Source organism: Notolepis coatsorum (genome assembly GCF_963971535.1).
Source record: "Notolepis coatsorum genome assembly, chromosome: 3".
Taxonomy (NCBI): Eukaryota; Metazoa; Chordata; class Actinopteri; order Aulopiformes; family Paralepididae; genus Notolepis; species Notolepis coatsorum.
Genome location: NC_140167.1, coordinates 203,504,917 through 203,516,164, shown reverse-complemented (window position 1 = coordinate 203,516,164; position 11,248 = coordinate 203,504,917). Strand labels below are relative to the sequence as shown.

General features: G+C 45.0%; 1 protein-coding gene across 1 annotated transcript in view; it reads right to left on the bottom strand.

Annotated features, from left to right (window-relative positions):
* Window positions 1–330: 330 nt before the first annotated feature.
* LOC311226139 (excitatory amino acid transporter 5-like) overlaps window positions 331–11,248 on the bottom strand; it is a gene marked incomplete at both ends in the record, with an annotated part of 47,420 nt that continues 36,502 nt past the window's right edge. Inside the window, 5 exons of the mRNA XM_084311513.1 lie at window positions 331–492; window positions 1,839–1,941; window positions 4,136–4,270; window positions 8,926–9,120; window positions 10,393–10,626. Of these exons, the coding sequence (XP_084167639.1) occupies window positions 331–492; window positions 1,839–1,941; window positions 4,136–4,270; window positions 8,926–9,120; window positions 10,393–10,626 (829 nt within the window). The remainder of the gene's footprint in view (window positions 493–1,838; window positions 1,942–4,135; window positions 4,271–8,925; window positions 9,121–10,392; window positions 10,627–11,248) is intronic.

The following is an 11,248-nucleotide window of genomic DNA, read 5'->3' as shown; positions in this document are numbered from 1 at the left end:
ACCTGGAGAGGTACGCTGAGTCAACTCACAAACCCCACAGCACAACTCAAAACATTTAGTTTGGTGTCCAGTTTCGACGAGGGCACTCGGCACGCTCCACCGCGTGACATTCCATCGCTTGCTTCCTTTCAAGTCCATCTCAGGGAGAACATTTTTATGTTCTGTAGTCCATCACTACTGAGGCAGAAAGACCATCACATCCCGTCACAAATACTGTGACAAGTGACGGCAGACTTGAATCCAAACATATACAGTACTTTTAAAGATGGCACAATGAGGGAGGCGAGAGGAACTTTCCAAAAACAAATGTTTGAGGGCAGCAGCAGGGGGTCATACTTGACAGATGTTGTAGTAGACGGTGTGCTTCTCGTTCACAGAGTCCCCCATCACGTCGAACATGCAGTCTGGGTGCGTGTGCATCTCCGTCATGGGCACGCTGACGCCATGGTAGTGGCTGTGCTCGTTCTGCGATCCGTAGTTGTTGTGTGCATTCTGCGATCCACAGTTGTTGTGTGCATTCTGCGATCCATAGTTGTTGTGAGCATTCTGTGTTCCGTAGTTGTTGTGCGCATTCTGTGTTCCGTAGTTGTTCCAGTGTGCGTTCTGCGATCCACAGTTGTTGTGTGCATTCTGCATTCCGTAGTTGTTCCAGTGTGCGTTCTGCGATCCATAGTTGTTGTGTGCATTCTGTGTTCCGTAGTTGCCGTGCTCGTTCTGTGCTCCATAGTTGTTGTGAGCATTCTGTGTTCCGTAATTGTTGTGAGCATTCTGCGTTCCGTAGTTGTTCCAGTGTGCGTTCTGCGTTCCGTAACCGCCCGAGTTGTGGTGTGAGCTCTGCGCGCTGTAAGACGGCCGGTGCTGGGAAGGGAAAGGACACGTGAGATGAACACAGTTGTTTTTACGATATGTTAAGACTGTAATCCAATTCAAAGCCTACATAATTGGAGCAAACTATATAACGAATAATAAAAACAATATTGATGCAGGATTTTTGGAGAAAGCGTGGCACTTGAGACAAAACACACTATATCCTATATAATTGTATATGAATTCCTCTTGTTTATTTGTTTACATACATTGTTTACAGCTTGTTATATTACGTTTTTTTTTTTTTTTTTTTTTTTGTGGCCATCTTGGTCTATAACTTATTGTCAATGTCAAGTATACTATTATATACTTATTGTTTATGTGTCTTGTAAGCCCACATGGGCTGGGCATACACCTGTATGTAAGACATGAAAATAAAAAACATCAAATCAAATAAGATATAATTAATATATAATATCAAAGTGTGTATGAAAAATCTGGATTGTGCCCACAGCAAGTGGAATAGAATAGAATAATCTTTTGCCTTTTCTATAATTTCTCTCCCATCCCCTAATTTAGTCGTTCTGCCAATTCCCTTCCTGGTCGTTGTGCTGCCCTACTGTCAGTATCACATGCCTCCTCCGATACACATGTAGTCGCCAGCCGCTTCTTTTCACCTGACAGCGAGGAGTTTCACTGGGAGAACGTAACGCACGCAGGAGGTTCGCGCTATTTCCCCCAGATCCCCTCCCTGCTGAACAGGCGCCCCGACCGACCAGTGGGAGTCACTGTTTTGCAACGACCAGGACCGCAGAGACTCTGGGTTCGAATCCAGCTGTCAGTGGTACCCCACCGGCTTCCCACCCGCGAATACTGCCAATTGTGTTCGTACTAGGGGCAACTGACCAAGCCGGAGGTACCGCTGACAGCTGGATTCGAACCCAGAGTCTCTGCAGTGGTAGGCCTCTATGCTATACCCAGCCGCACCTTGGCATGATTCTTGATGGGCAGTCAGTTGCGGTGGGACCTACCTTTCCATCGGGGCCGAGAGGGAAGTCTTTGCGACAGAGGTGGGCGATAATTCCAGCAGCCAGGGCGTCTCCCAGGACATTGATCATGGTACGAAATCTGTCCCTGGGACACCAGAGGAGACGAGGACACCTTAGATCTGATGCAGTGTCAAAGCTGAGTCAAGGCTGCCTCTGAATGCTGCTGCTGCGCTCTCTCTCTCTCTCACTAGTCCTCTCCAGAAGGCAAAGTAACTAAGGCATTTGAAACAACTATGGGAAATTATTAATTTCAGAGAAGCTACTCTAACATAGTATTTCTTCAGAGGTCATTTTAAAAGCTACACAATAAACCAATGACTTCACAAATACTCAAATCTAATGAGTAACATGTCAAAAACCAAAACAAAGAGACTCCATTTCCTGCTTTCTTCACTTGTGAAAGGGTGTTAACTCTCTAATGGAAATAGCTGTTTTGTTCAGTGACCCCAAAGTGATGGTCTATGCCTATGTTGCTCTGTAAAAGAAACGGATTAGCACTCAGTATGGTTCCATACTTAAAGGGGAACACCACCCAAATTAAGAATTCATATACATTTCCCTATGGCCCAGGACAGTACAATCAATATCAACACAGCTGCTCCATAGAAAATTAATTGGGAAAGATGGTAAAGGTGGCGGGGAGAGTATGCAGGGGATCTTCTGGGGATGCAGGTAACTAGACATGACACTAGATGCTAGACTAACTACACTATAGGGAGGTGTGGTGGTTACTGTAACACTAGACTAACTACACTATAGGGAGGTGTAGTGGTTACTGTAACACTAGACTAACTACACTATAGGGAGGTGTAGTGGTTACTGTAACACTAGACTAACTACACTATAGGGAGGTGTAGTGGTTACTGTAACACTAGACTAACTACACTATAGGGAGGTGTAGTGGTTACTGTAACACTAGACTAACTACACTATAGGGAGGTGTGGTAGTTACTGTAACACTAGACTAACTACACTATAGGGAGGTGTAGTGGTTACTGTAACACTAGACTAACTACACTATAGGGAGGTGTAGTGGTTACTTCCTGGTCTATAGGGAGGTGTAGTGGTTACTTCCTGGTCTATAGCGAGGTGTAGTGGTTACTTCCTGGTCTATAGGGAGGTGTAGTGGTTACTTCCTGGTCTATAGGGAGGTGTAGTGGTTACTTCCTGGTCTATAGGGAGGTGTAGTGGTTACTTCCTGGTCTATAGGGAGGTGTAGTGGTTACTTCCTGGTCTATAGGGAGGTGTAGTGGTTACTTCCTGGTCTATAGGGAGGTGTAGTGGTTACTTCCTGGTCTATAGGGAGGTGTAGTGGTTACTTCCTGGTCTATAGGGAGGTGTAGTGGTTACTTCCTGGTCTATAGGGAGGTGTAGTGGTTACGTCATTGTTGTTTCCCGCGCTGGTTAAGGTTAGGCGCTCTTTCGAAGTTGGTTAAGGTTAGAGTTTGTCTTAGAGAAGGGGGCGATAGAACACCAGCCCTGATTCCAAACTAACCATAACCAACTTCGAAAGAGTCGCCTAAGCTTAACCAGTGATAAACTAGGCGTTAGGTAGTTTGCAGGCTGTTCGACCCAGAAATAGGCGCAGAACTTTCCGTCCCACGATTGGCGCACATGTCACATGACCTGGCCAATCAGAGCGCGAAACGGGAACCCGGAAACACGAACGCGTTGGTAAAGGCATAGACGCGCCCGGGAGGGAGCAGGAATCGAACCGGGAACCTTCCGATCACCAGACGACCGCTCTACCTCCTGAGACACTGTCGCCCCCCAGTGGGTGAGCGTGGCTGGTTTACCCTGTACTGAGTCAATGAACCAGACTCAGCACAGGTATGACAGCACTCAGAACAGTGCCACGCTCACACCACAGGGCCATTTTCCGTTTCAGAACCGATGACAACGCAACACTGTTTCAAAGGAATTGCGTTTGCTAGGGAAAAGCTTGGACCCAAGTAAATTTCCCCGTCAGCTATTGATATTAGTAGACACTGCAGTGGGAAATAAACGTGGGTCCATTTGGAACATTTGGTTGAAATGCAGACAAACTTTCTACCGGTTCATAAAACCATTCATTGTTTATGTAGCAGCTCCAGACTTTATACCGGAGTCTGGCCTACACGGCTCTGGCAAAGAGTTGTTCGTGTTGATATTGATTGGACTGTCCCTTCGCTATAGGAATAATAACATGATTCTTTGTATTTTCTCCCCTTTGTAAATCAGGTGGTGTTTCCCTTTAAAGTGATTTCCCCCGTCTTGGATCTCACATCTTCTCGACTTACAAAACCCAGTCGATTGCCACGATGAGTGTGATGTCATCCGGAGGCAAGCCCACTGATGTCAACACAATTACCATGGTAACAAGACCAGCCTGTGGAATCCCCGCCGCACCTATACTGGCTGCCGTGGCCGTGATGCTGCCGGGTGAGAGACAAAGCTCGGTGAGTGGAACGTTACCGACAGAAAACCAATTGACTGACATTGTACTGTGACGGTCACAAATGTGCCTATTATATTTCTGTGTTATTATTATTTAGTTTCAGTGCCATGTTGAGTCACGAGGTGGCGCTCCGTTGTTTGTATACCTGATGTAGCAACAGGTAATAATCTGATTTATCTTGAGCCAGTGACTCTCTTCACTTCCTGTCCACCTGCCGTCCGACAGCAGCGTTAACTTGTCTAGTCCTCTAGTAGTGATGACGTGGCTAGTGTCTGTGAAACTATGGGCGGGATCCACAAAGGGTTTGCGCTGCTTTTTTTTCCGACGCAAAGCCGCCGGTGCATATCGCTCTGAAACTCTGTTTGGTATCCACAGAGGACGCGCAACGGGTGAAATGAGGTGGCAACTGATTTCCGTCAGCATTGCCTCCGGTGCAATTGGCGCGTATTTAAATGAGGTAATACGGGCGGAACGTGTCCCCTTTCTATGTAAATGAGCCTCGTCGAAATCTGCTCTGTATCCACAAAGGCCGGCGTCAATTGCACCGACCAGTTAATGCTACGCACCTACCGTCTTAAGTTAACAGACATGGTGGTAAATAAGGGCAAATCCCTAAGCACTATAAAGAGGCATCATGCCAGCGTCACTGCCAGGTGATCATGGCAGCAGTAATTGTTGCCAGACGCAGGCATCGTGAAAGAATATTTCGAAGGAGAATATCACTCTGGATGAAAATCAAGGATGATATTGAGCCAGCCACCCAGAGATCCCATGCAATCGTATTTATAATTTAAATATTGTTATTTAACGTTGTCAGCTTTCCCAATGTTGTCGGCGTTATTGATTGATTGATTTTGCATCATGATCAGGGCACGAAATTAGAGCCCGCCACCCGCAGATTTTACATTTGGCGAGTGAGACTGAGAGGTCTGTCCGCCATGTGGCGGGCAACGAAATAGTCATGTGAAAACCGATCGAAAAACATGATCCAATTCTTAGCGGAGTTCTCACTCGCTGTCTCAAGCACACAGACATGCAGCGCACTGCTCCTCCTCCTCCTCCTGCCCCTCCCAAACCTGTGTAAACACAGAGGCTGCCTCGGGCAGTCTGCTGACTGCTCTAGTCTAGTGGGACCTCCGTGAGCTAACGTTAGCTACCGTTACAAAATGACCCAGTCAACTATTCACTTTTCGTTTAATACATGAGGCATTGTCTAACGTTATCTAGCCGGCTAGCTACTGATAGCTCCTGATATCAACAAATGCTCCAGCAATAGTCTAGTAGTGCATAATACCTCCGTTGGCTAGGTAGCTCACGTTAGCTCACGTTAGCTCACTACGAAATGTCCCAGTAAACTAAATAGTTCACTGAGGCGTTGTCTTAACGGTATCTAGCCGGCTAGCAGTAGCTACAGATAGCTCCTGATATCAATGTCTTATAACATTGATTCGATGCGTATTCGAGCCCCTGGCTTCCATCGCATGAGGGCATGCTGAATGTAGAGTATAGGGTCCAGCTGCAGCGCCGGAGAATCCTTGCTGGAGCTGGAGGCTACTCGAGTATACACACAGCCAGTGGAGCTGTTTGCAGATAGCAAGCATTTTGACTTGTTGCGTGGTGGCGATGTCTCGCAGATAATACAACTACAAGTATGATTATATAATATATATATTTAATAAAATTAAAAAAAATTAATTTGGCTGGTAAGAAATATGCTTGGCGGGTAGATATTTCCCATCTACCCGCCACTGGCCGGTGAGTCAAAAAGTTAATTTCGTGGATCTATGGACGGATTTAGTTGATTGAGGTTTCGTTGGAACACCAGAAAATAGATCTTATAAACGGTATACGAGTTGTTCGAGAAATATGCAGCTCCAGGCCGAGATAGCCTTCGCAAAGTGGCGTGATTTGCTTAAATCTGGCAGTGAACGCTATTATACATGAGGCTCTAAGCGACTGACTGATGCCACCTTACATTTAGTCCTGTACTAAGTTAAGCACAATAGAATAGAATATAAATATGAAATCAAATATAGGCCAGGGCTTTACAACTTAATAAAGAGATTGAATACAATTAAATGGGATATAAACTAAATTAAATATAGCACAATATAATATAGTACAATTAAGTGACAAATGTAATTGGAATAGGGCATTACAAACATATGCAATGACGAAAGATAGTGACAAAAACACAGGACGCAATGTGTCATGAAAATACAAATTAAGCAAGCTATACATTACAAAGTAAACGAAATACAATACGAAATGAATGGAATACTAATGGTAAAAAATACGTGCATAACGTATTTTTCACCATTAGTATTCCGTTAATTTCGTATTGTATTTTGTTTACTTCGTAATGTATAGAGCTTGCTTAATTTGTATTTTGTGTCTATGCCTCATTTCAGGCTTATTTTTCCACTTCCTGATATCTGCCAGCAGCCTGTCAGGAGTGCAGACTGCTCCGCGAGCCAAATGCACTGAAGCAGATCAGGGGGAAACTCCACACATAATGGCCGTCTGCGCTGGTATCTCATCCGCGCAATGTCCTTAGTGGATAGCTCGCAAAGACGGAGCAGAATCCGTGTGCAAACCCCGCGCAATTAACACTTTCCGTGCCGGCCGTGTTTTCCTTTTTACCCCCTTGAATGCCGCCACCCACTTCAATGACAGCGCTTTCATATTTGTGAACGCATAATCTATGTCTTAAATTATGGCTATGTGTCTAATCTGGCCGTCGCTTATCAATGACTTGTTTGCAGCCAACATTGTCGAAACGGATTGTTTTTTTAATCGGTTCATTTCCGTTTTATACCATTTTGAAAAACTCTCGTTTTTTGAAAGTTTCAGGAAAATATAAAGATTCCACATGAATCGCCCTTTACTGGAATATTCTGGAATACACAAAAAAAAACGTTGACATTTTTCGATCAGATGTTCTCCAAAAAGATTATTCCAATTCCTGATCGCCATTCCAAATATCGATCGTGTTTATTGATCCAACGCTGCGTACTGGAAATATGTATTCCACGCTGTTCTGATGGTCCACAATGAGTCTGATGGGCTCGGATTACTTGCCTGAGAAGTAAAATGTGGATTCCGGATTTTTCTTTTCTCATCCATTTTCATTGAGTCCATTCCAAAAGGGTGCATTACCATCCGGGAGACGATAGGGGGCGGTATTTTCCCAATGGAGCTCAGAGAGAGTTTGAAGCACTAACGTGATACTAGATTGATGAAATATGAATTCAAATCGCTAATAAAAAAAACGCTATATCGCGTCGTTGGCAATAAACGGTCGGCATGAACAAACGACATATAGCGTCGTTGGCATTGAAAGTGTTAACACTTTCAATGCCCACCACGTCATAACACGTGTTATCAGCCCGACGCCTGAATGCCCACCACGACAATTAGCGTGTTATTTTTTTATTAGCGATCTGAATTCATATTTCATCAACCGAGTCTCCCGTTGGTAAACCAGCCCCATCAGGAGCTCAGATGTGAAAAAACCGCCCCCTATCGTCTCCCAGATGGTAATGCACCCTTTTGGAATGGACTCAATGAAAATGGATGAGAAAAGAAAAATCCGGAATCCACATTTTACTTCTCAGGCATGTAACCCGAGCCGATCGGATTCATTGTGGAGCCTCAGAACAGCGTGGAATACATATGTCCAGTATGCAGCGTTGGATCAATAAAAGCGATCGATTTTTGGAATGGCGATCAGGAATTGGAATGATCTTTTTGGAGAACATCTGATCTGAGGTAAGGAATCTATTTTACAAGTCTTGGGATAATCAGAGTTGTATTCGCTGAGATCTCAGCGTTCGCCCTATGTGTGATGGGTCTGTATGTGCACGATCGCTTTGAGTAAATCAGAGAATCGTACACATATACTATCGATAATCTAGCGTTTATTTGAAAACGATTCATAAATAGGCCGAAAAATTACAACGTTTTTGTGTATTCTAGAATATTCCAGAAAATGGCGATTATCATGGAATCTTTTTATTTTCCTTGAAAACGAGGGCTTTTCAAAATGCTATAAAATGGAAATTAACCGATAAAAAAACAATCCGCTTCGACAATGTTGACTGGAAAACGAGTCATTGATAAGCGACGGGCAGATTAGACACATAGCCATAATTTAAAACATAGATTAGGCGTTATTAACGCTAACATTGAAGTGGATGGTGGGCATTCAAGCACTAAATCGTGCGCCCCCTGCTGGCTGAAAGTGTTAAGGGTGCAATTCCCATCGCGCAATCCTTAGTGGATCCCGCCCTACAGTATGTGTTGATATATGTACAGTACATTGAATGAATGCCGTATGAACAGGCATCGTATGGTCATAGGCCTGATTATATATTTAGTTAATAATAAATGGGTACGTACCATATCCCAAAAGTGACAACTACTTGCTAAGCTATCCTGGTGCGGTTATTTTCATGCTGACAAGTTAAACGTCACACAGCCAATAAGTTAATGAAACCTGTTGCTACATCAGGTACAAACAATGGACTAAACATGGCACTGCAACTAAATAATAACACAATAATATAATAGGCACATTTGTGACTGTTACAGTATATAGACATTAATATCAGCTGTGCCCACCCATCCTACCTTATCGTTACCAGCTGGCCAAAGTCCAGCTCATAGTCGTTGACCTGTGCGATGAAGATGGCCGCCACGGCCTCGTAGAGGGCCGTTCCGTCCATGTTGATGGTGGCGCCCACGGGAAGCACGAAGCGGGCGATCTGACGGTCCACGCTGCAGTTCTCCAACAAGCACTTCATGGTGATGGGAAGAGTGGCAGAACTGTGGAGAGAGGAGAGAGAGAGAATGAAGCAGAATAAGAGAGCGTGTGGCGGATGTATCTATTCTGGGATACGCCACTATAGATTTTTTGTTTTCACTTTTACATTTACATTTCGTCATTTAGCTGACGCTTTTATCCAAAGTGACAATCCAGAATCAGAATCAGAAAGGTCTTTATTGCCAAGTATACTTTTCACATACAAGGAATTTGCTTTGGACGTTACTGGTGCGACATTAGCGGACAGACATTAACAGACGGATAATACAATAAAGTGGTGGAGTAAAATAAAATGAAATATGAGCCAAGTTAAGCACAATAGAATAATATATTTATGAAATATATATTAACAAGTGAGCAGGAAGGGTACAACTCTTTCAGCTGAGCTGAATAACATTGATCATCAAACAGTGTTGAAACGTGGGTGCTGCAGTGTTGAGTGCCTAGTCGTAGAGACATATTAGTACAGTAGGTAGTAGTATAGGCAGGCAAGGAAGATTATTTAGTGGACGAGTGCATGATAGAAGACAGTAAGAAGGTTAGATAGATGGCTTAAGCCTTAAGCCTTAAGGGAAAGTCCATCCTAAAACAGAACATATATTGTGCTATTCCAATTATATTGGACAGTTAAAGCGATAGTTCAGATTTTTGGAACCCTAACCCTATTCCTTCCGTGCCAATAATCATTTTCATTGATGAGCTATTTCCTCGTACTAGCTCCGGCTAGTTAGCCACAACACCATTACTCACTCACTGCTCTGTCTGCCACGTCCAGCCCTCCGGCCACAGGGGGTCATTTACCTGGAGGAGGTGGCCAACGCGATGACCACAGGGGGTCATTTACCTGGAGGAGGTGGCCAACGCGATGACCACAGAGGGTCATTTACCTGGAGGAGGTGGCCAGCCCTCCGGCCACAGAGGGTCATTTACCTGGAGGAGGTGGCCAACGCGATGACCACAGAGGGTCATTTACCTGGAGGAGGTGGCCAACGCGATGACCACAGAGGGTCATTTACCTGGAGGAGGTGGCCAACGCGATGACCACAGAGGGTCATTTACCTGGAGGAGGTGGCCAACGCGATGACCACAGAGGGTCATTTACCTGGAGGAGGTGGCCAACGCGATGACCACAGAGGGTCATTTACCTGGAGGAGGTGGTCAGCCCTCCGGCCACAGGGGGTAATTTACCTGGAGGAGGTGGCCAACGCGATGACCACAGAGGGTCATTTACCTGAAGGAGGTGGCCAGCCCTCCGGCCACAGAGGGTCATTTACCTGGAGGAGGTGGCCAGCGCGATGACCATGGCCTGCAGCAGGCCTCTGATGTAGGTGAAGGGGTTCTTGCGTGTGAGGATGAAGTAGAAGAGGGGGAGGAGGATGAGGCCGTGTACGAAGAGGCCTGCCAGGACGGTGATGGTGTACCAGCCCAGCTTCTTGCCCAGCGTGGTCGGGTCCTGCATGTCCAAGATCTTCCCGGCCACCAGGAACACGATCCCGAAAGGGAAATACCTGAAGATGTCATTCACACAGTCAACACACAACACCGTAGGTATAAAGACTACCACCGCTATTCAGTCACCGTTATGGAACGTGGTCAATTTTGATTTGAAACCCTCTTCATCTTCTCAACATGTTCCCCTTGCCAACTCATAAATCAAGTTGATGCTTTAGATGACTACAACTCCGTAATGACCCTATTATTTATTCCGTAGTGAACCTGTTTTTATCATATCGTGTGTAGGCCTACACATAGTTGAGTATCAGTGCTCTGACTTGTCATTGGCAACGGTTCAAAATGTACAAAAAAGGGGGCTCGTGAGATATGAATGTGGGCTTGGCTTCAGAATATGGGTGTGGTTAACCTAGAGACCAATGAATGTAGAGATCTGTACTGAGTTGATTGACATATCTGATAAGTCTCTACGACAAACGGTTCATGATATGTGAAAGGGGCGTGGCTTATGCATAGGGGTGTGGTTTAATAATGGAGCGTGGTCAACCTAGAGGACCTAGACCAATGAATGTAGAAGTCTGTACTGAGTTGATTGACACCTTCCATAAGCGTGTGTATGTGTGTTTTCCCTGTGTGTAAGAGACTCATTCATGTGCCTGTCCTTCTAAGTAAACATTT